Genomic DNA, 25,473 nt, shown 5'->3' with positions numbered 1-25,473 from the left:
TAAGCAAATACTATGTCAATGTACGTTCAATGACCCAAGAGCTAAGGCTGAAGCCGGGGGCACCATGAAACAGCCCATCTCTTCTGAGGTCACTTACACAGCCAGTGCAGATTCTCAGGAAATGTTTGGCATAAATGCCTGGAAGAAGGAAGAGAGTGCTACATTTTAAAGCATTAAGGGCTGGAGCGCCTGGTGGCTCAGTCAGTTAAGCGTCTGACTTGATCTCAGGTCATGATCTCATGGTTCGTGAGTTTGAGCCCTGCATCAGTCTCTGTGCTGACAGCTCAGAGCCTGAAGCCTGCTTTGGATTCTGTGTCTGCGCCTCCCCTGCTTGTGCTCTGTCTCTCTCTCTCAAAAATAAATATTGAAAAGAAATTTTAAAGTGTTAAGGGTTAAGAGAATGTGAAGTCTAGCGAGCAGCAGGTCAGTTATCACTGAATGAGAGGAAACCAAGGGGAGCAGGACTCCATTTGTTCATAGCAAAGCTTCTCTACACAATATAAAGTTCCTTAGAATAATTCTGCTGGCTCATTTTCAAACCTTAGTTAAGGTAACTAAAGACAGATTCATAAAAATTACTCACTCTTTTCACCCCTCTCCAATGCTTAGACTCCACTAAGTCACCTGAGTACACAGCAGACATAATCTTCTGAGCAACACTGGAAAGCGGTATCTTACAGGGATCAAAGCCTACAAATGCCTCATAATTTTCCATTTTCATAAATCCTAAATGTAAGATAAACATAATATCCATATATTAATTTTACTTCAAAATAAGAAGTTATTTGAAAAATGTTACATACAGAGACATTCATAAAAATCACTCTCTGTAATGACCACGTAAAATAGGAATCAATTATCTCCATAGTTACCGATACAATAGAATAGCAAGAAGGAGGCAAAATGGTTAGAGACTCAACTGGAATATTATGGTAAACAGGTAACAAAGCATACAATTTCTAGTTAACCAATTTTGAAGCAAGCAATCTATTCATATACTTCCTGAGGTTTGAAACAAATGGCTGTTATAATCTTCAACTGTACAAATCTAGTAACATAAACATTTTTAATGGACTTGGGTAATTATGACAGACACACAACCTGACATCATTCCATGCACACCTCTCAGCTGTACTCGCCCCTGGGCTGAGTGGGCGAAGGTGTGGAAGGGACAGTACAAATCATCAAGTAGCTGGTCATACATCTAACACACATGGCACTAATCTAAACAGAATGTGCTGTTCCATGAGCCAGGAAACTGGGTGACATATTTTCGCACATTACTGGAGAAAAGAAAAATTTTAAGTAAATTCTCTATTCCACTGTAGAATAGAGAAAGAAAAAAAAGGAATAAAAGTCACCCATGAGGAGCTAAGAGAAAAATCTTAGACAAGATTGTTAGAAATTTTCAAGCATATTTAGATCTACTTAATAAATATACATTTTAAAATAATGTACAAATATAATAATTGGCAAAATAATTTTGTTCAACAGGTTATAAAAATTATGAGGGCTTATCTGTCACCTAAGCATACCCATGTTCTGATGGTTATAGCTAAAAAATTCCACAAAAGTGTAGTTTTTAGACTAGCATTCCATATTAAAAAGTAATATATTCTGGAGCAGGAATATTCTTGAATAAGGAATATTCCTTGAATATCTAGATCCTCCTTTTCCTCTGCAGAGCTTACATAGTATGTAACAGGCCACTTATAAATCAAGCACTCAAGAAACACTTGATGTCATGACTGATAAATAAGCTATTTCAAATTATTTTATCCCACTCAAAATAATTTCTAATGGTCCAAATAATACACTTGTACCCCAACTGATACAATCTAAGTATTCTCCCTCCAGAAAAACAGGTAAAATAGACTATACATCCTTTGAGCAACCACTTCTATGGCATTTTCAAATTTCATTTAAAAATCATTCATAATGTGTCATACTGAAGTCAAAGCACTAAGATGTCTTGCAGAAATTCTAAGTCCCCAGGACCCAGATGCTAAAATGAACAATGGCCAATGGATACCCAACATTCTTTGTGGAACAAATAGGAACATTCAGAGTCTCAAAGTCTACAGCAGGGAATTACGGGGGGATACAGTTTGAGTATTTTACTTTATAGAATTTTACTTTATAGTCAAATACGAGGGTACTTGGCTATTCCATATTAAGGTGTTTAACACCTTAGGGTTTAACAATGCTGATTCAAAGTTCTACAAAGGTTTAAAATGTTTCACAGTAGAAATTTTCTATTTCTAAAAAAAAAAAAAAGTAAAAGCGACTGAACTAATTCTATTAAGAAATATTTGCATTACGTAATAATGCTTTTTCCCTGTAAGTAAAAAGTTATCAGAACTAGGTCCCACCAAGCAAATGTTCAAGTCATAGAAAGCACTGGTACTTTGAATAAATATACTATATGAGAGAAAAAACCAAACTGATACAATACTTGAATTAATTAAATGAAATGTTCCATTGACCTCAAATTTAAAATTTTAGTAGTGTTTATTAGCTATCTTTTCCCCCTAATATAGAAAACATTAAAACATAGCATATGTAGTAAAGATTCCGTTTTTAATAATCTTCAATCTTCCAGACCAACAACTTTAATCTTTGATTGGTTTTCTAAGTTCTCCACAATATCTCTCAGATAATCTTCGTCTTTTAAAAAATATACATATAATTCTCTTTCCATTCGATGCAGTTTATTAGATGCCAAAATTTTTCTTTTTGTCTTCACATCAGCAAGAACATCAGTAAGAAGATGATTCAACTTATTCAGCTGGGATTCAACTTGATGAAACTGCTCTGTTAACTCCTAAATGAAAAATAAAAATGCTTTTAATACAAAAGCTCTATTTGTAATAGCAATTATAAAAACTTAAGATGTAATTTACACAGAAAGAATCTGATATAGTTATTCACACGATTTTAATGATAAACCTCAATTAAAAATCCATAGTAGGTTTAATACAAATTCTATGTTAGACTCAACTGCAACAACTTTGGACAGATAACTAAGAGATTCAGAACAAACTGTTACTCCCTGAAGGGTACTTGACATGTAAACTGTTATGCATATTCATACACTCAACAAATATTACTAAATGCCTACTACATGCCAAGCACTGTTTTGGAGACTACAGGTATAAGAATGAACACCACCTCTTTCATGAAGTTAACAATCCACTTAACTGATCAAACCTTTCTTAGCCTAATCTCAGTCTACGCTAAAGAAAAGAGGTACTGAGAAAGCCTTGAAATGAAGCAATTAGCAATAAAAAAGAATCATCTCAACAAAAACTCCATTTTTCTCTTTCACATTGTTAAAGACAGAATTACCTGTAACATTCAACAATCCAGATTTACCATGTAGTTCTCCTGCTCAAGAACCTAGACGTGCCAGACCCTTCACATTTAATACACTGAAATGCCTCACCTCCTAAAATTAAAAACTATTTATTAACAAGTTTCCATGGCTTTCTAATCAAGTATTCTACCTCTAGAAATTTCCAGCCAGTATCCCCAAAGAGAAAATCCACAGCTCTGTCTCAATCTTCTGCACCTTCTCAACATGGTCCATGAGCATGGTAATCACCTGGGGTGCCTGTGACAAATACAGATTCCTACACCTCACTCCACACTGCCTTACTCAAACTCTAACAGGCTCCCCGGTGATTCTTATAAACCAGTTCAAGAATGACTGCTTAACACATGTCATAAATGCCAGTTCCAGAGAGCAGTACTTTTTCAATTACATTTTAACAAAATCAAGTAATATCTACATTACATGGTTTCCCTTTGAGGAAAAACTTGGTAAACTTGAATGAGAAACTATAATCTCACCTTTAATTTCAATATGAAAGATCTTAACAATTACTAAAATAATATTCCTACAACACTGAAAAATATCCACCTTGATTAACAACAAAAATGCAAGTTAAAATTTGTATGCGTGGCATTTTTAGATTTCACTGGGTTAAGGAAAAACATTAAATGACAATAAGATTACAGTGAAGTGAAATCATCATACTTTAGTGATTCTAGAATGAAACCTTTCACATTTTAAGATATCTGACATCCGGGGCGCCTGGGTGGCTTGGTCGGTTGGGCGTCCGACTTTGGCTCAGGTCATGATCTCGCGGTCCGTGAGTTCGAGCCCCGCATCGGGCTTTGTGCTGACAGCTCAGAGCCTGGAGCCTGTTTCAGATTCTGTGTCTCCCTCTCTCTCTGCCCCTCCCCTGTTCATGCTCTGTCTCTCTCTGTCTCAAAAATAAATACACGTTAAAAAAAAATTTTTTTAAATAAAAAAAAATAAAAATAAAAAAAGATATCTGACATCCGTATCATTTTAAAATTCAGAGCATCTTGTGATTACTATTAACCACTCATAAGAAACGCTCTATCACCAACATTCAGGAAAAAAAGTTTTTTACTGTGATGAGAACACTTAACACGAGATCTCCCCTCTTCACAGATTTTTAAGAGTATAATGCAGTATTAACTCAGGCACAATGCTGCACAGCATTATCTCCAAAACTTATATATCTTACTTAACTGAAACTTTTTATCTGCTGATTAATAATTCATTTACCCTCTCCAATCCCTGGTAACCACCATTCTACTCCCTGCCTCTATGAGTTTGACAATTTTAGATATCTTTGTGAGTGGAATCATACATTACTTGTCCTTGTGACTGGTTTATTTCACTTACCATAATTTCCTCCAAGTTCATCCATCTTGTTACATATTACGGGATTTCTATTTATTTATTTATTTATTTATTTATTTATTTATTTATTTATTTTTCAAAAAAAATTAATGTTTTTGAGACAGAGACAGAATGTGAGTGGGTTAGGGCCAGAGAGAGAGGGAGACACAGAATCCAAAGCAGGCTCCAGGCTCTGAGCTGTCAGCACAGAGCCCGACGTGGGGCTCAAACCCACAAGCTGTGAAATCATGACCTGAGCCGAAGTTGGACACTCGACGTCAGGCGCCCCACGGGATTTCTTTTTATTAAGGCTAAATAATACCTTGTACGTACATACCACATTCTCTTTATCCATTCCTCCACAGATAGACATTTAAGTTGTTTCCATACCTGGCTATTATGAATAGTGCTACAATGAATGAATGTGTAAGTGCTTCTTCAAGATCCCAATTTCAATTCTGTTTAAATACTCAGAAGTGGAATTACTGGATCATATGGATCATTAAGTTTTTGAGGAACCTCCATAGTGTTTTCCATAGCAGCTGCACCAGTTTGCACTCCTAGCAACAGTGTACAAGGGTTCCAATTTCTCAGCATTCGCCAACACTTTTTGATACTAGTCATTCTAACAGGTGTAAGGTAATCGTTCATTGTGGGGTTTTTTTTTTTTAATGTTTACTTTTGAGAGAGAGAGAGCGAGTGCACACACGAACAGGGAGAGGCAGAGAGGGAGGGAGACACAGAATCCAAAGCAGGCTCCAGGCTCTGAGCTGTCAACACAGAGCCTGATATGGGGTGGGGCTCGAACCCATGAACCTATAAACATCATGAGATCATGACCTGAGCTGAAGTTGGATGCTTAACTGACTGAGCCACCCAGGCACTCCCGTTCGTTGTGGTTTTGATTTGCATTTCCCTGATGATGAGTGACACTAAGCACTATCCATATACCTGTTGGCCCTTTGTACATCTTCTTCGGAGAAATCTCTATTCAAGTCTTCAGCCCATTTTTTAATTGGGTTATTAAGGTTTTTTTGCTATCACCAACATTCTTAATGTATAGTGTAGAAAAATAAAGAAACAACTTTGAGCCAAAAAATAACATAGAAAGGGCACTTAGTCGGTTAAGCGTCTGACTTTGGCTAAGGTCATGATTTCACAGTTCATGAGTTTGAGCTCCGCATCAGTCTCTACACGGACAGTGGGAAGCCTGCTTGGGATTCTTTGTCTTCCTCTCTCTCTGCCCCTCCCTGCTCTCTCTCTAATAAATAAATTGAAAAAACAAAAATAACATAGAAGAACTGCACGTCAAGTGTAAAGCTTTGAAATACCCTAAACATTTTAATTGGCTTATTTTTTCCTTCTAGCATGTATATTCAAGAGTGATATGACATTAAAAAGAAAAAAGTGATTATGATAAAAATCCATGTCTACCTGCACCTAGAAGATATCTTCTAGAAAGTATTCAATAAAAATTCAAAATAAAAAAGTATTGTGTCAGTTAACAGAAAGTTTTTCTTTTTTAGCAATTCATAAAATGATGGTGTACCTTATGATCAATGGTGTCTAGCAGACATTTAAATAGTGCTGGTAGCATGAATGGAAAACAGGTGCGACTCCTCAGAAAAGCAATATGGCAGCATCAAAGGTCCCCCCTCCCCGCAAAAAAATGTATATACCTAAGAAAGCCAATAATCCTATTTCCAAGAATTCATCCAAATGAAAAGTATCCAACAACAAAAAACTATATACACAAGGTATACATGATGTCATTCAAGAGCAAACAAAATTTAAAAAATGAAGACTATCAAAAAAAATATTCAACAACAGTGGATTGATTGCAGAAATTACTGTAACATTAAAAATTAAGAAAATTATTCAGAGTGAAAATGTTTATTTCATAATGCTAAGTAAAAAGGAATAAAAAGATATGTAAAGAAAGGTGAAAAGTATATATTTTGAAAATACTAACCAAAAGAAAGATGGCATAGAAAAATTAGTATCAGACCAAAAAAAAAAAAATGTTAAGTCAGGAAGCACAGTAAGAATAGAGAAAGTAATTATGTAAATACTAAATGGTTCAATTCACTGCAATTCAAATCCACCATGATAATAATTCATCACAATTTTAAACTTGGCAATACAGTTGACCCTTGAATATTGCAGGGGGGTTTAGGGCACTGACTCCCCGTACAGTCAAAAATTCGCGTATAAATCTGGATTCCCCCAAAACTTAACTACTGAGAGCCTACTGTTGACATACAGTTGATTAACATATATTTTGTACATTATGTGTATTATATACTATAATCTTACAATACAGTAAGCTAGAAAAAAATGTGATTAAGAAAACCATGAAAAAATACATTTACAGTACTACACTATATTTATTTATTGAAGAAAATTTGAATATAAGTGGACCCATGCAGTTCAAACCCATGTTGGTCAAGGGTCAAATGTAACTTATAAAATAGACTCAAATATAAAGAAAACACTGCTAGAACTACAACAAATTTTCAAATCTACCATCATAGGAGGTTTTTACTAAATTAATACAACTAAAAGATGAAATCAGTAATAATCACAGTTATCACTTCACACATATTAAGAGGACTACTATATGCATTTTTAAAAATTTTTTTTTGTTTATTTGAGGGAGGACACAGTATGAGCAGGGGAGGGATAGAGAGAGAGAGAAGAGAGAGAGGAAAGAGAGGAGAGAGAGAACCCCAGGCAGGCTCCACGCTGCCAGCACAGAGCCCAATATGGGGCTCAAACTCATGCAACCATGAGATTATGACCTGAACCAAGATCAAGAGCCAGACACTCAACCGACTGAGTCACCCAGGCACCCCTATATATTTTTTAAAAAAGGAAAATAAGTGTAGGTGAGGATGTGGAGAAACTGGAACCCTGTGCACTGCTGGTGAGAATATAAAATGGCACAGTTACTAAATCAACAAGGAAACAATGGCTTTGAATGACACACTGGACCAGATGGACTTAACAGATATATTCAGAACATTTCATCCTAAAGCAGCAGAATACACATTCTTCTCCGGTGCACGTGGAATGTTCTCCAGAACAGATCACATACTGGGACACAAATCATCACTCAACAAGTACAAAAAGATCAAGATCATACTGTGCATATTTTCAAACCACAAAGCTATGAAACTCGAAATGAACCACAAGAAAAAATGTGGAAAGATAATAAATACTTGGAAACTAAAGACCATCCTACTAAACAATGAATGGGATAACCAAGAAATTAAAGAGGAAATTAAAAAGTACATGGAAGCCAATAAAAATGATAACACCACAGCCCAAAACCTCTGGGATGAAGCAAAGGTGGTCATAAGAAGAAAGTATATAGCAATCCAGGCCTTCCTAAAGAAGGAAGAAAGATCTCAGATACACAACCTAACCTTACATCTTAATGAGCTGTAAAACAAACAGCAAATAAAACCCAAAACCAGCAGAAGACAAGAAATAATAAAGATTAGAGCAGAAATCAATGTTATCGAAACCAAAAAAATAGTAGAACAGATCAATGAAACCAGAAGCTGGTTCTTTGAAAGAATTAACAACATTGATAAAGCCCTAGCCAGTTTGATCAAAAAGAAAAAGGAAAGGACCCAAATAAATAAAATCAAGAATGAAAGAGAAGAGATCACAACAAACACAACAGAAATACAAACAATAAGAGAATATTATGAGCAATTATACACCAATAAAATGGGCAATCTGGAAGAAATGGACAAATTCCTAGAAACATATAAACTACCAAAACTGAAACAGGAAAAAATGGAAAACTTGAACAGTAAAGAAATCAAATTAGTAATCAAAAATCTCCCAAAAAACAAGAGTCCAGGGCCAGATGGCTTTCTAGAAGAATTCTACCAAACATTTAAAGAAGAGTTAACACCTATTTTCTTGAAGCTCTTCCAAAAACCAGAAATGGAAGGAAAACTTCCAAACTCTTTCTATGAAGCTGGCATTACCTTGAGTCCAAAACCAGACAAAGACCCCACTAAAAAGGAGAACTATAGACCGACTTCCCTGATGAACATGGAGGCAAAAATCCTCAACAAAATACTAGCCAACCAGATCCAACAACACATTAAAAAAATTATTCACCACGACCAAGTGGGATTTATACCTGGGATGCAGGGCTGGTTCAATATTCGCAAAACAATCAATGTGATACATCACATCAATAAAAGAAAGGACAAGAACCACATGATCTTCTCAATAGATGCAGAGAAAGCATTTGACAAAATACAGCATCCTTTCTTTTTTTTTTTTTTTTTCCAACGTTTATTTATTTTTGGGACAGAGAGAGACAGAGCATGAACGGGGGAGGGGCAGAGAGAGAGGGAGACACAGAATCGGAAACAGGCTCCAGGCTCTGAGCCATCAGCCCAGAGCCTGACGCGGGGCTCGAACCCACGGACCGCGAGATCACAGCATCCTTTCTTGATAAAAACCCTGAAGAAAGTAGAGATAGAAGGATCATACCTTGAGATCGTAAAAGCCATATATGAAAGACCCAATGCTAACATCATCCTCAATGGGGAAAAACTGAGAGCTTTCCCCCTAAGGTCAGGAATAAGACAGGGATGTCTACTCTCGCCACTGTTATTCAACATAGTATTTGAAGTCTTAGCCTCAGCAATCAATCAACACAAAGAAATAAAAGGCATCCAAATCGGCCAGGAGGAGGTCAAACTTTCACTCTTCACAGATGACATGATACTCTATATGGAAAACCCAAAAGGTTCCACCAAAAAATTGCTAGAACTGATCTGTGATTCAGCAAAGTCGCAGGATATAAAATCAATGCACAGAAATCGGTTGCATTCCTATACACCAATAATGAAGCAACAGAAAGAGAAATCAAGGAATTGATCCCATCTACAATTAATTGCACCAAAAACCATAAAATACCTAGGAATAAATCTAACCAAAGAGGTGAAAAAAATCTATACACTGGAAAACTATAGAAAGCTTATGAAAGAAATTGGAGACACAAAAAAATGGAAAAATATTTCATGCTCTTGGATAGGAAGAACAAAATTGCTAAAATGACAATACTACCCAAAGCAATCTACATATTCAATGTAATACCTATCAAAATAACACCAGCATTCTTCACAAAGCTAAAACAAACAATCCTAAAATTTGTATGGAACCAGAAAAGACTGAATAGTCAAAGCAATCTTGAAGAAGAAAACCAAAGCTGGAGGCATCACAATCCTGGACTTCAAGCTGTATTACAAAGCTGTAATCATCAAGACAGTATGGTACTGACACAAAAACAGACAGATTAATGGAACAGAATAGAGAACCCAGAAATGGACCCACAAACATATGGCCAACTAATCCTTGACAAAGCAGGAAAGAACATCCAATAGGATAAAGACAGTCTCTTCAGTAAATGGTGTTAGGAAAACTGGACAGCAACATGCAGAAAAATGGACTTGGACCACTTTCTTACACCATACACAAAAATAAACTCAAAATGAATGAAAGACCTAAATGTAAGACAAGAAGCCATCAAAATCCTCAAGGAGAAAGCAGGCAAAAACCTCTTTGACCTCGGCCGCAGCAACTTCTAAAATTATTTTTTTTCAACATTTATTTATTTTTGGGACAGAGAGAGACAGAGCATGAACGGGGGAGGGGCAGAGAGAGAGGGAGACACAGAATCGGAAACAGGCTCCAGGCTCTGAGCCATCAGCCCAGAGCCTGATGCGGGGCTCGAACTCATGGACCGCGAGATAGTGACCTGGCTGAAGTCGGACGCTTAACCGACTGTGCCACCCAGGCGCCCCATCAACTTCTTACTCAACACATCTCACATCTCCAAAGAAGGGAAACAAAAGCAAAAATGAACTGTTGGGACCTCATCAAGATAAAAAGCTTCTGCACAGCGAAGGAAACAATCAGCAAAACTAAAAAGCAACCAACAGAATGTGAGAAGATATTTGCAAACGACGTACCAGATAAAGGGTTAGTATCCAAAATCTATAAACAACTTATGAAACACAACACCCAAAAAACAAATAACCCAGTGAAGAAATGGGCCAAAGACATGAACAGACACTTTTCCAAAGAAGACACCCAGATGGCCAACAGACACATGAAAAGATGCTCAACATCACCCATCACCAGGGAACTACAAATCAAAGCCACAATGAGATACCACCTCACACCTGTCAGAATGGCTAACATTAACAACTCAGGCAACAACAGATGTTGGCAAGGATGCGGAGAAAGAGGATCTCTTTTGCACTGCCGGTGGGAATGCAAACTGGTGCAGCTACTCTGGACAACAGTATGGAGGTTCCTCAAAAAATTAAAAATAGAACTACCCTACGACCCAGCAATTGCACTACTAGGTATTTATCCAAGGGATACAGGTATGCTGTTTCAAAGGAACACATGCACTCCAACGTTTATAGCAGCGCTATTGACAATAGGCAAAGTATGGAAAGATCCCAAATGTCCGTCGATGGATGAATGGATAAAGAAGATGTGGCATATATATACAATCGAGTATTACTCGACAGTCAAAAAGAATGAAATCTTGCCATTTACAACTACGTGGATGGAACTAGAAGGTATTATGCTAAGCGAAATTGGTCAGTCAGAGAAAGACAAACATCACATGACTTCACTCATATGAGGAATTTAAGATACAAAACAGATAAACGGAAGGGAAGTAAAAATAATGTAAAAAGAGGGAGGGGGACAAAACATAAGAGACTCTTAAATATAGAGAACAAAGGGTTGCTGGAGGGGCTGTGGGAGGGGAGATGGGCTAAATGGGTAAGGGGCATTAAGGAATCTACTCCTGAAATCATCATTGCACTATATGCTAACTAACTTGGATGTAAATTAAAAAATAATAATAAATGATTTTAAAAAATGGTACAGTTACTATGCAAAAGTTAGGCAGTTCTTCACAAAGTTAAACACAAAACTGCTACATGATCCAGCAATCCAACTTCTAGGTATACACCCCAAAGAAACGAAAGCAGGGACTCAGATATCTGCACACAATGTTCACAGCAGCATGATTCACAACAGCCAAAGGGTGGAAGCAACCCACGTGACCATCAACAGATAAACAGAATGTACTATATACATTCCATGGGATATTACTCAGCCATGAAAAGTAGTAAAATTCTAACATATGCTACAATATGGATAAAACAGTAATAAATAAGTAAATAAATAATAAAATAAAATAAATGAATAAATTAAAATAAATTTAAAATAATAAAACAGTAATCATACAAATTATTTCACATGAAATCATACATATGATTTCACTTATATCAGGTAACAGAGTAGGCAAATTCATGGAGACAGAAAGTGGAACAGAAGTTACCACAGGCTAAGGAAGAAGGGGCTAAAGTTATTGTTTAATGGGTACCGAGTTTCTATTTGAGATGATGAAAAAGTTCTGGAAATGTATAGTGGTCATGGTTGCACAATATGTGAATGTATTTTTGTACTTAATGTTGCTGAATTGTCCACTTAAAAATGGTTAAAACTGTAAATTTTACATTTTGTATATTTCACAATAAAAAAATTATTTAAAAAAATAATCACAAGCATTCCTGTTCAAGGAAAGGTAGGTTATTCAAATCAATCCTCCCATAAGAAAAAAATGGAAAAGGCTAAATGAAATATTTTTAAAAGTCAAGCAAAACAAAAACTTCCTAAAAGCAATGAAGAGATAACAAGACGTTAAAAGGAACTAGAAGTCCATAAAACACCCCAGACTGGTAAGACAGGTCAGCGGCAGCTTTACCTAGGACAACCGCCAATCTTAGAAAATTAGAACCTATGATTCTTGAGACTCACAAGATGAGTGAGAGAAAAATTGAAGTCCAAGGTCCACAGAAAGTAGGAAGTCAAATCGGAGACCCTCTTCATGATAAGCCAAGGATCATAGGACACCAATAATCTTTTTTTTTTAATGTTTATTTTTGAGAGATGGAGAGAGACAGAGCACGAGCAGGGGAGGGGCAGAGAGAGGGAGACACAGAATCCAAAGTAGGCTCCAAGCCCTGACCTGTCAGCACAGAGCCCGACACAGGGCTCAAACTCATGAACTATGAAACGGTGACCCGAGTCAAAGTGAGACACTTAACTGACTGAACTACACAGGTGCCCCAGGACACCAACAATCTTAAGATCAGAATGGTCCAGAAGTGGAAGAGCCCCTGGATAGAATTACAGCCCAGACAGAAATCACCTGGATCCTCCAAAGACTCTTAGACTTAACCCAGTTTAAGGTTCAGAACTGGTCGTGCGCACAGTATCTAACAAAAGAAACATGAAGGCAAAAAGCACTTAAGGATCATTTATTTCATAATGATAAGAGGCTCCCTTCACCAGAAAGAGTGATTTTATTTTTATTGTATGCCTCAATATGGTGATGGGACAATTTGTTTATAGAGCGAAAAAAAGAACTAATAAAATTAGAACTCTACCTCATATCATACATAAAAATAAACTCCTGGTGGAGAACTAAAAGTGAGTACTATAAGGTAAAGTAAAAAGGACTATCATTATGATGTTAAGAGCAAACCTTAACAAGATATGAAAAACAAAATATAAAAAATGGCAAACCAAAGAGTAATAAAAATAAAATAAAATAAAAATACATAAAAATTAAAATGCTAAAAAAAGCAAAAAACAAAGTAAAAAAGACAAGCCACAAATAGGAAGTGAATACATATAACACATGTAACAGAAAAAGGATTGGCACTTGAAATATATAAACTCCTACAAGTGATTTAAAAAAAAAAAAAAAAAAAACCCGAAAGGGGCAGTGGGTGGCTCAGTCGGTTGAGCATCTGACTTCGGCTCAGGTCACGATCTCACGGTTTGTGAGTCTGAGCCCCTCTTCGGGCTCACTGCTACCAGCACGGAGCCCGCTTTGGATCTTCTGTCCCCCTCTCTCTCTGCCCTTCCTCTACTCATACTCTATTTCAAAAATAAACATTTAAAAAAAATGGACAAAGGAGATGAACACAGAATTCTCAGGAAAAGATGAATGGCCAGTAAATAACTAAAAGAGGCCTCAACCTCCTTAATAATTAGGGAAATGCAAATTACGACCTATATGGGATGCACCGATTAAGAGAATTTACAAATCAGTTAGTGCTATGTGAGGAAAAGGATGTGGATCAATATCATCTCTTTGAACTCATGTAATATGGTACAACCACTCTGGAAAACAATTTGACGTACCCTGAATCTGAACCCGTGATACAGCAACTCCACTGCTGAGTGTGCACATGTGTGTACACGCGCACAGCTGTGAGACATATGACCAGACTGTCCACAGCAGTATAACCTACAATAGCAAAAACTGGAAATAACTGAAATGTCTGTCAACATAACACATAACTGTGGAATTTCATATAATGGAACACTAACTACATGAAAGAGAAAACTTTACATATGTCAACATGGAAGAAGGTCAAAATCTTAATATTAATCAACAAGTTACTAAAGAGTATACATAACATAATTACACCCCATACGTAAATTTCAAAAACATACAAAACTAAACAATATACTGTCTAGGAATATCTATGTGTAATAGAAGTACACAAAAAAGCAAGCAAATGATAAAATCAAGCGAAGTAGTTCTGTTTGATTAAGAAAGGGAAATGCTACTTGGAGAAGCATGCCATCACAGAGGACTTCAAATATAATAATTCTCTATTTGCTAATAAGACAGGTGAAATAATAACAGGGGCAGTTTTTTTTTCTTTAAATACTTAGTATAAACATTACATATCCTTTTATGGCTAAAATATTTTGTAAGTTTTTAAAATTCTATGTACATCAATCAAAACCATCTGAAAAATATTATTTATGTGTGACTAAAGCTAGGATATAAAATAATAAATTTTATATTAGGGCAATAGAATTTGGGGTAATATTTTCCTCATGTTAACTCTTTCTTCAGTATCTTTTGCAACAAACAATTTTTACAGCATCTTCAGTTTCTGTGGCATGGTACCCACCTGGTCACTAAGCAAAAGCTGATTTCCTCCTTGATACAAAGTATCACAAAGCTCGTCCACATCATTATTCAGTTTGGACAGAAAGAAAGAATGTTCTCGAGTAGATATTGCCAACTGATCTTGTACTAAAGAAACATCCTGTTTTAATTTCTCAGCCACCTCCTCCAGGTTTCCATGGGTTATAAACAATTCTTTTTTCTTATTCTCTCCTTCTAAAAGTTGATAAAGCCTAAAATGTAAAAATAAAGTTATAAGAAAAATTCTCAATCAGTCTTATATATCAGTATATAAAAATTCTCAATACAGTCTTCAAAATTATAATCCACTATATTGAGCATCTTTGGGGATAAGTAACAACTTAAAAATATTAACCTGGAAAAAAAAATTAACCTATCTGCTGCTACATCAAGCAACCGAAAACATTCCAGCTAAAATACCATCTTACTACAGAAATACATATTGTAATTACTACATCTGATTCCCATTTTCTCATCTCCCAAGTTTTAAATATAAAATACTTTTTGACTTTTAACTGTCATTAGCCTACTTCAAACAAAGCATGTTTCAGAAATACCTCCCAAGAAAACATCTCTTCCACAGAATACAACTATGATGTAGTGGAAATAACAAGGAACTTGAAACAGAAGACCTAGGTCGGAGTTGTGGCTGTCTTTTCGGACCCAGGTCAAGTCAACCTCTGAGACTTAACTTTCACATCACATACCTATTTTTATAGGATGGTGGTGGGTTTAAAAGCGGAAAGTTAAAAATATAAAATGTAAAATAAAGTGAATAAAGAATACAGAAATAGTAAACTTGCTACTCCAGTCTTCTACATGTTTAATTGTCGAATCAAATTCCTAATGGACCATGAGGCCATTTAACACTTCAAACATTAATAGCAGAAAAATCGTTTGGAACAGATGGAAAAATGTGAGGTAGCACTTTCTACACATTTCTGACAAAAAGGGTTTGCTCTTTTTCTTCAAATTAAAAAACACAGATTTTTAAAATTATTTTATTATTTTAGCAAGTTGCAACAGACCTCATTAAACTGGTTCAAGTCCAAGGCTGCCAATTTTTTTCTTGTGGGATGTGACTACACAATTTAAGGGGGGAAGCATTCTTAGCTCATGTCAATGCCACCCTCTGAAACTGCAATGGAGCAGCCCTTTCCATGCCCATCATCTGATTAATAAGAAAACAAAAGGATTAGATCACTTTCCCCTAGTCCTAGAGAAAAATTAGGAGTAGGATCCAGACTTTTGAGGCAACTACTTTAGCCCTCCAATTTTAGTATCCCTATATCATCAATTGCCTAGACATCCAAAAAAGGTTGGGAGCTAGCATTCCTTTTTGCCGATTCACCTGACTAGACACGGAAATGAAGTCAGTCTTCTCTCTCTACTGACACCTCCAAATGCAATCAATTCTCTACCTAGCAAAACCTACTACACCCCAAGCTGTACTCAAACTCCCTGTAGTTAAACTCTGCCCCAACCTCAAATAAGGCATCTAAACAATGGTGCTTAAAGGTGCATATGACCTTGTATACATTCACTCCTCCAGCCCACCCACCCCAGCTCTAACACAGCTGCTTCCAGATTGAACAAGAATGGAAAAGGGAGCAAAATATTCAAAAGGAAAAGAGTCACATACAAGAGAAATGAAGGAAGAGAACAGAGAGCCAGAACAGAAAGAAAAAATGTTTTAAACTTCCACAATCTTAGTTAAAACTCTCTATGGTATTTTACAACAAAAAGAATTACTGAAGAAATACAGAAGCATACCTATGAGTAGAATAGTCCTTGGTATCAATGGTATTCCTTGGATTTATCTGCTGACATACTGACGGGTCTGTCAGCATTTCTAATCGCTGGCGGAGCATCGCATTACTTTGACTAAGTTCTTGAACCAAATTTTCAAGTTGACGATGTATGTCCCAATGCTTTCTCAATTCAATTTCATATGATAACTGTAGAAGTTCAAATGATGCCTTTTGCTTTATCAACTGATTTAAAACTAACTCTTGTCTTGCTGTATAATAGTCTTGTTTAGCAATCTGTAGATCAAAATCTCCCTTTACAACTGGCATATTCAATAACTGGGCATTCTCTTTTACCACAGCAGGCAAGCTTTTATCTTTTATATAAGTGATTTGTTCTTCAAGTTTCAGAATCTCACTGTTCAAGCTAGAAATTTTAGCATCCAAATTATCTTTGCCAAGAGCCTACACAGAGAAAACAATTGCATTTAAACCAGTCAGTATGAAGTTGAAATCATTTTAAAATTCTTTTTACTTTCCCTTTTAGATTAGCAGATTAACATGCTCACTAATAAAAACTAATTTCATACTAACAAAAGCCAAAATCACAGTTTAAAAAAAGGAAAAGTGTGGACTAAGCCAAAGGTAAATCACTAAATTTTAATGCTATTACTACCACATATGTACAGTAATGGCTAACAAAACAGAGAGCTTTTCATGTTTGTCTTACTTAAAAAAAATCATTAATTAGCACACTACTCACTGAAAGCAAATGTACGCTATTTAGGTTTTTCTTAAAACTAAAATAATCCCAGTAGCTATTTTTCTAGTCTGTCACCTGATTTTAACCCTTGTAAAGAGTGACAGAACTCCAGATGTTATTCCGAAGTTTATGGCAGTTACAGAAAGTAACTTGGTACTGGTATTCAGTTTCAGTCCTGTTTTCACGCAATTATCTAGTGGTTACATTACCCAGAAAGCAAGCTTTCCAAGAGTACAGATATGTGCACTACACCTGTACATTCTCAACAAAAGTCAGCGTTTCAGTCCACTGAACTGCATCCCTGACTTCATTAGCACCAAACAAGGAGCAGACAAGGCAGAACACCCACACAGAAAAATAAAAAGCAATTTCAGTGTTCTCTGAATCTGAACCCACACAAATTTCAAATTCAGAAAAAGTACTTTTGTTGAAAATTAGTTAATGTGATTGCATTATAATCTGTTCCTGCCTTTTACTAATATGAAGATCTACTTGTATGAAATGCTGACACATTGGGACACCTGGGTGGCTTAGTCGGTTAAGCCTCTGACTTCGACTCAGGTCATGATCTCATGATTTGGGAGTTGAAGCCCCATGTTGGGCTATCTGCTGTCAGCACAGAGCCTGCTTCCGATCCTCTGTACCCCTCTCTCTCTCTGCCCCTCCCCTGGTCACATTTTCTCTCTCAAAAATAAATAAACGTTAGAAAAAAAAAAGAAAAGAAACAATGACACATCAAACTAAGCACTGAACAAACAGAAAATAAGAAAATGTATTATTTTATCTCCCTTTCTAAAATACTAACATACCCTCCATTACTAACAGTTACAATATGACGCTAGTCTCATTTCTCATGTTTACCTTGCTAGTGAGGCTATGAAGATTCTCCTCTGCCCACTGTATACTTGACTTCATGCTCAAATTACTTGCTTTCAAGTGAATTAACTCATGTTGAGCACAAATGTATGCTAGCTGCAGCCTAACCATCTCCAGCCGTCTCTCCTCAAGGATTTCTTGATTATCACAAATAGATGGTGCTTGTATATCTAAAAGTTGAAAATTTTCTTCATTTGAACTTTCAACTACTTCATGTATACCTTGAAAGAACTGTTTTTTGGTATACAAAGTTAATGCTGCTGTGCTTTGCTCTTCTTGGCTTAGATATTTTTCCAAGGAAAACTGAGATAAAAACACCAGTGGATTTGCCCCTTGATCCAAATTAGAATGTCTGAAAAACATCATCAATTTAGCAACGCCATCAGTAAGAGCTTGAAGTTCATTATTTATCTTGGTGTTCATCGCATTTAGAATTCCTTGACTCTGCTTCAGCCTTTTAGTGGCTTCTTCTTCTTTAGCACTTAACCTCAGAGATTTGTGGCTTGTTACCGAAGCCATCAACTGGCATTTATTACGTCGCTGAATTTTTAGGTTCTTCAATTTCTGCAGAGCTTGAACTTCAACTTCCAATTTCTCTAGCTCTTTGTCATCCAGGGTAGAGGTTTTCAAATCAGAAGTTTTACAGGTTTTAAGAACTTCATCCAGTGCTGCTCCTTCTAGGATGGGCTTGCCTGATTTTTGAAGAATGCTAAAAGCTTCCAATTCTTCTTTGGACAATACATTCTGTTCATTCACATTCCCACAAAACCACTTCAAAAATGCTTCATCTTCAACAGTCTCAAACAACCAGTCAAAATCTTCCCCATTAAGACTATCAGCTTTGGGATAATCAATTTTTTTTAATGTTTCCACAAACTCTTTTCCACAACTCATGGTTTAACTGCACAACTTTTCTGTAACTGATACGGGTTTATGGTGTGGATATTTAGAAGATAAACCCAAATACATACAAACTAAATTTATGTTAAGTTCAGAAGAAGGACAAAATTTTTTTAGAATCTATGACTTCTCCTGGGGGGGGAAAAACAAACATTAGACCACAAATAAGACAACTAATAAGACAACTCTATTTGTAAAAGAACAATATAGATAAATACCAGAGATATCTGGGAGGGAAGCATCTAACCTGAGGTAGTTGTAGCTGAAATGTTTGACACAGATAAAGAGAAAATAAACAACTAGGGTATTACTTAGAACACCGAAAAAATACTTAAAACCTAATTATCAAGAAAATCTTATTTTTTCCAAAGATACATCATATCGCATGAGTTCAGTTTTGAATTCAAAATAAATATATCTAAACAAGTCCAAGCCAGCCTGTGGCTAAGCAGCCTCTTTTCCTGCTTTTTCTAAGCAAACAGAAATAAATACGATAATGTCCTTGAGGAAGAGTCAACAAAATATTTACCTCGACGACTGAATCAGCACCCGCCATTCACACAAGAATCAATGCCCAGTCACGATGAACCTAGCGCAGAGAAAATCAGGCTTAAGATTTAAGAACCACCCTCAAACTGACCTTAACAGTGCTCATCAACAGAAAAACAAATGTAACTTTGTAGGGTGGCGGGTGGTAAAAGGACTTAATGCGGCAACCATTTCGCAGTGTACAGAAATGTGGTCATCATGGTGCACACCTAACACCAATACAACATATCCCAATTAGGCTTAAAAAAAAAAAAAAAAAAAAACACCTACAGCAAAAACCCCACCAAAACCCCAAAACCAAGTGCCCTCAAATTTCAGATCAGAAGCACCAAAGAACTAGGCGGACATGAAGTAAAAATGCTTTCGGCATTTGCTACTTTGCCACAAACGCGCCACCGAACCACCCCGCTGACTTCACCCAAAGAATTTCTCGGGGACGGAGACGAGCCGCACGGATTAATGATCTGCGTAACACGTGCGAAAAAGCCTCCACTTCTGTTTTCTGTGTAATTCAGTCACGACATGGATGCACGTCAATAAAATACACAACCACAAAAGCCACCGAATTGGCGTGAAAGGCAAACTGCACAAACCCCAGACCCGCGCCGCCGGCTGGTGGCGTTCCGGAGCGACCCCCCACGTCCCAACAGTCCCGCACCTGCCAGGGACCACGCTCCCGCCTGAGCCCCGCCCCCCTCCCGCCTGAGGCCACGCCCTCCCGCCCTCGCTCTCCCGCCGGAGCCCCGCCCCGGAGCCCCGCCCCCACCCGGAGGCCCCCTCACTCTCACCGGCGCCGCACTCTCCACCCACGCCCACTTCCCGCTTCCACTCACGCTCCCCGCCCTCGCCCCTCAGCCCTTGCCCTCGCACCCGCGCCCTGCGGACCGCGACTGCGTCGCGCTGACAGCTACTTGCGCGCCTGAAGAGAATTCCCAGGGGTGCCTGTAAAGAAGAGGCAGCTGTGGGATCGGCGCCGCTCCCACAGCCCCACGCCCCGCGACGCCCAGAACAGTGAGGCCGGGGCCATTCACCTCTGGAAGCTCCGCTCGCGCCCCTCAGAAGCCCGCCGCCGCGCTCCGCGCCCGCACTGCCTCACGGGAGCTCTGCCACGGCGCGCGCGCACACCCGGCAGAAGGCGGACCGGGGGGCGTGACCGTCTGGGCAGGCGTGGCGTCGGAAGAGGCGGGCCTGGCTGGGAGGGACTTTGCGGCAGAGCCTAGCGGAGTGCCGGCCCGCCGTCACGGCCTGGCGTCCACCGGTAGGGAGCGAGCTGATTGGCTCTCCGCCTCGGGGGCGGGGCCGGGGAGGCGTGTGGATGGAGTAGAGGAGGGTCTTGGGTGCGGGCCGGCCTGGTCCCGCTGCGCCCGGCTTTCTACGGCGGTGCGTTTTCACCGCAGCGGACTCCATGGCTGAGGCCACCTTTCGGGTCTATTTTGCCGGACCCCAGCGCCCCATCGTCTATAGAGGCGTTTTCCCGGAAAGCCTGGTTGAGGCCCGGAGCTCGCCGGCGCGGGGCCCGGGCCGCCTGCAGAAGTCGGGGGAGTGGAGGAGCAGCGTCTGGCAAATCTTTAGGCTCAGCTGTCCTTACTCGCTTTACGGGCTTTTGCGTTGAACGTTGTTTTGCGAAGCACGCATCCCCCAAGCCCTCACCTGACCGCTAAGCAGAAGCAGACTTCCTCCACGATCCCGTTTTCAAAACAGATCTTTTAAAAGGTTGAAAATATCCGAACATGGAGTGGATATGTGTCAAAGACGTAGTTAAGTCTAGACGGAACGCTTTCCAAGGAGGGTGCGAGACGCAGGACGTGGGTCGTCTCTGAGCCATAGAGCTGGCCGAACACTGCAGAGTCCGCGCACCCCTGCCGATGCGGGCGGACCTGCGGGGTTACTGTTGGGGCCTGGCAGCGTTCACGCGCCTCTCTCTTACTAGTCTTCCACAGATGAACGTCTAAAAGTAGTGACTACATAGTACTCCCTCCAGCCCCCGCATCAGGTGATCCGAAGGTGGTTGGTTAGAGATGTCCTAGGCTAGTGGGACAGTAGAAGGGCAGAAGTCTTTCTGGATAACTTTTAATATTTTTAAGGGGACAAAAAAGAATGGTCTAAGACATATCATGAATTAATCTCGGGTTGAAGATACTTTTTTTTTCAAAAAAAAATGTTAATGTTTATTTTTGAGAGACAGAGCCTGAGCGGGGGAGGGGCAGAGTTGAAGATACTTCTTATGAATCCTTCATTTGTTTCACTTTTTACTTTTCCTCTTCCAAAAGACAGTAAAGCCTAAAATGATCTCAAAAGCAGATATTACAGGGGAAGAAAGTTCACAGATAGGTACCCCGCCTGAAACAAGGTGAGGCTGGACTAGGGAGGAGACAGTCGAGTTGGTGAGTCGGAGGACAGGGTTAGAGACCCTGGACCAGGAGGATTCCCTTTGCCACCGACCCCGGGGGTTGGGGGGGGGGCGGGGCGGGGATGGGAACTCATGGAGGGGGCGGGGGAGGGGTCCCCCTGAACAGAAGCTGAGACGCTTGGAGGGAGGAAGTGGAGGCTGTGCAGACAGGGCCTTCAGGACATTTTGCTGAGGAGGCAAAGATTGAGGGAGGGAGAGGAGCAGAAGGACACGAGATGAGGGGGTGGGAATGTAGGGTAGGGTGGGGGAGGGTTGGGGTTTGTTTTGTTTCAAGATGAGAGGAACTTGGGATGTTTATAGACTGTGAGGAGGAACTCAGAGGAGAAAAAAGAAAAGGGACTGTTTTTTTTTTTTTAATGTTTATTTATTTTTGAGAGAGAGACAGACAGAGCACCAGCAGGGGAGGGGCAGAGAGAGAAGGAGAGACAGAATCCGAAGAAGGCTCCAGGCTCAGAGCTGTCAGCACAGAGCCGGATGCGGGGCTCCAACCCACCCACTGTGAGCTGAAGTCGGACACTTAACTGGCTGAGGCACCCAGGCGCCCCAAGGGACTGCGTTTTTGAAAGATGCTCCAAGGGACAGGAGGGTGAGGGACTGGAGATGAGGCCTGTGAAGCTGTTCTAGAAACTCATTTTTCCTCGTGACTCTTGGGTCAATTCCTGGGCCACAAATTCTCCATATGATTTTGAATTGCTGTCCATAGTTATTTGTTTGAAAGATGTTTATGGGGCCAAAAAAAAAAAAAAAGCCGTAAAAATATACAGTAGAAATCACAATGTTATCAGCTCCCAGAATACAAACCACGCACACATCAGGTTTAATTATGCACTCAGGAAGCTTTTAAAAACATGACTTTCTAGGGGCACTTCTGCATTTGAGGCTGCATTTGGGATTCAGGAAAGCAAGTGTGTTACACTTATTTCCAAGACAAAGTTTCTTTCCTCCAATAAAACTCATTTGGGTTTTTAGTGGGGCCCTTGCAGAGTCAGAAGATGAAGGGAACCCCTGAAGGAGGCTTCCCCAAGGAAAGGGGGGGGGGCAGCACAGGGGACTAAGCAGCCTCGGCACACAACTGCAAGCAGCAAGGGGGTTCACCGACGGCTGTGTCTCCTTTTCTCCTTCCTGTAGGAATCTTTTTCTCCTGCTGATACTAAAAAGTATTTTAGGGGACGCCCGGGTGGTCCAGTCGGTTGAGCATCAGACTCTTGATTTCCACTCAGGTCGTGATCCCATGAGATGGAGCCCCAAATAGGGTTCCATGCTGACCGAATGGGGCTCCATGTTGACCGTGGACCCTACCTAAGATCGTCTCTCTCTTTGCCTTTCTCCCACTTGGACACGCATGTGTGCACACACGTGTACTCTCTCTCTCTCTTTCAAAGTTAATAAACTTTAAAAAAATTTTAGGGGAGCCTGGTGACTCAGTCAGTTAAGTGTCCGACTTTGGCTCAGGTCATGATCTCATGGTTCGTGAGTTCGAGCCCCGTGTCAGGCTGTCTGCTGTCAGCATGGAACCTGCCTCAGATTCTCTGTCCCCCACTCTCTCTCTGCCCCTCCCCTGCTCTCTCAAAAATAAACATTTAAAAAAAATTTTTTTTAAGTATTTTAAGTTTTGGACAATATGTTTTTATATATGTTTAAGCTGCAGTCTGATGTTAAAGATCATGTGTTCCTAGATGTAGTTTTCAGTAGTAATGGGACTCCATTCTTCAAGCAGTGAGGGGTGGGGGCTAGGCAGGTGAGTGACATTCTCAGACATGTGTTAGAAGTCTGACTCTGCAGTAACAAAAGTGACAAAAAGGTGGCAAGAGACAGATGCAGGGAGCCTCCCGTGCACTGGGGAGAGGAGGAGTAAAGGTTCGGCTGGGTTCATGCAAGGGCAGAACCCTGGGGCCTGAGGGCCAGAGTTTGGATGACCCTCAGTTTCCAGCTGAGCAAGAAGGTGGTACTTCTTTCTGTTCTTCCTATTCATCCTTCCTGCTCAGAAGAAAGCAGAGGAGGAGGGTGGGCGGGCGGAAAGTGGTTTTGTCTTCCATCACATTGATATCACGTAACGGAGGTAAAAACTCAGTCCTCACACTCAGGAGCAAGTTGGGGTCAGGAGCTCGCCAAGATAGTTCCTTCAACTGGGGATGGGAAGGGTTTGGGTGTAAGAGGGCACAGAGGAAGGGGGCAGTGAGGAGCCTGGGAGGGGGGTTGGGGTCTCATGAAGGGCCTGAAGACAGGCTGAGGAGGCAGAAGGCAATGAGGAGGCAGTTGAGAGCCACTGCGAGCTGAATGGACAAGTGGCATAACATTTACATTCTGGAAAGATCCTTGTGGGGCTAGCCTGCACTAGAGGCCTGACCTGGCTAGGGACTGGGAACAGAGGAAAGGAAACAGCATGCATGGGGCCTTGCCTCCAGACGGGCCCAGATTAGACCAACGCCCAATTTGGGTGGCCGTAATCCTGGCAGAAGTGTGCGGGAAGGGGCACAGGAGCAGGTCCCAGAGTGGCGCTGGGGGCTGGGGGCGCTGGTGAGTGCAGACTTCTGGCCAGGGGGAAGCCAGCGTAGGAGCAGGAGCGCAGGAGCCCATGGGGAGAAGGCAGGCACCTGGGGTTAATTCTGGAGGCTGTGGGAGGAACAAGACCACCAGGGGTCAAGCTGGCTGCCAAGGAGACTTTGGGAGGGAGGGCTGGGATGGAGGGGGTCGTCTCCCTTGAGGGGTGCTGAGGTGGAATCTGGTGGGGGGGAGGGGTTCCCCAGAGGACGAGGGTCAGATCCCAGGCCCACCCCGCTCCAGTGGGTGACTTGGGGAAGGTGGGTACCTTCTCTGAGCCTCAGTTTCCTGTGTGAGATGGGCCCAGCGTGAGGACATCAAGCTCTAATTTCTGGGGCCCTCATGCAGTCAATAAAAGGTGGTAGTGATTTTAAGTCCTGGCAATATTTGGAATTTACATCCAGACGCAAAGCCCCAGCTGCATTCCTAGGAGGGATTCCCTTGTTTTCCAAAGGTGCCCTCAGGCGGACTCACCCAGGTCAAGAGGCCAGAGTGCTGCTGCCTGCTGCAGGAGGGAGGAGGAACCCACATTCCTTCCTGAGGTCCCCGCAGGTCCTCTCCCAGACACCCCCAAACCTGCTGGGGGGTCTCACTGAGCCATCTCCAATGTGTGCGGCTGCATGTCCGCTGCAGGCACCCCAAGCTCTCCGGAAAGTCCTGTTCCGGCTAGCTGGCTACGCAGTTCCCCGCTGCCAGCATTTCATCCCCCAGCTGCCTGTGCTGGGGTCACACCACTTCAGACCCTCACCCTGCACAGCAGGTCCTGAGAACAGCAGGCAAAGGCCCCGCCGGAGATATTCTGGGGACACTGAGGGCAGATCCAAGGAAGGTTTATCAAGGTGCATCCCTGGCAGCCGACGGCGGCTGCGTGGAAAGGGCATCTGGATGTGAACA

At 40.4% G+C, this 25,473-nt stretch overlaps 1 protein-coding gene across 4 annotated transcripts; it reads right to left on the bottom strand.

Annotated features, from left to right (window-relative positions):
- Positions 1 to 749: 749 nt before the first annotated feature.
- HAUS3 (HAUS augmin like complex subunit 3) lies at positions 750 to 20,803 on the bottom strand. 4 transcript variants are annotated; one of them, XM_027066598.2, is made up of 7 exons: positions 20,660 to 20,803; positions 19,609 to 19,668; positions 18,165 to 19,211; positions 16,566 to 17,005; positions 14,776 to 15,004; positions 13,991 to 14,096; positions 2,685 to 2,824 (listed from the first exon to the last, which is right to left on the bottom strand). In XM_027066598.2, the coding sequence occupies exons 3-7, from the start codon at positions 19,071 to 19,073 to the stop codon at positions 2,796 to 2,798; spliced, it is 1,713 nt and encodes a 570-aa protein (XP_026922399.2). In that variant the 5' UTR covers positions 19,074 to 19,211; positions 19,609 to 19,668; positions 20,660 to 20,803; the 3' UTR covers positions 2,685 to 2,795. The 4 variants fall into 4 exon arrangements, with proteins under 4 accessions (XP_026922196.1, XP_026922460.1, XP_026922332.1 ...); XM_027066395.2 differs by lacking the exon at positions 13,991 to 14,096 and having other exon boundaries at positions 750 to 2,824; positions 20,660 to 20,799; XM_027066659.2 differs by lacking the exons at positions 13,991 to 14,096; positions 18,165 to 19,211 and having other exon boundaries at positions 750 to 2,824; positions 20,660 to 20,796.
- Positions 20,804 to 25,473: the final 4,670 nt, after the last annotated feature.

Source organism: Acinonyx jubatus, chromosome B1 (genome assembly GCF_027475565.1).
Source record: "Acinonyx jubatus isolate Ajub_Pintada_27869175 chromosome B1, VMU_Ajub_asm_v1.0, whole genome shotgun sequence".
NCBI lineage: Eukaryota > Metazoa > Chordata > Mammalia > Carnivora > Felidae > Acinonyx > Acinonyx jubatus.
The sequence above is the reverse complement of the archived record's forward strand: the minus strand, read 5'-3'. Positions and strand labels throughout refer to the sequence as shown.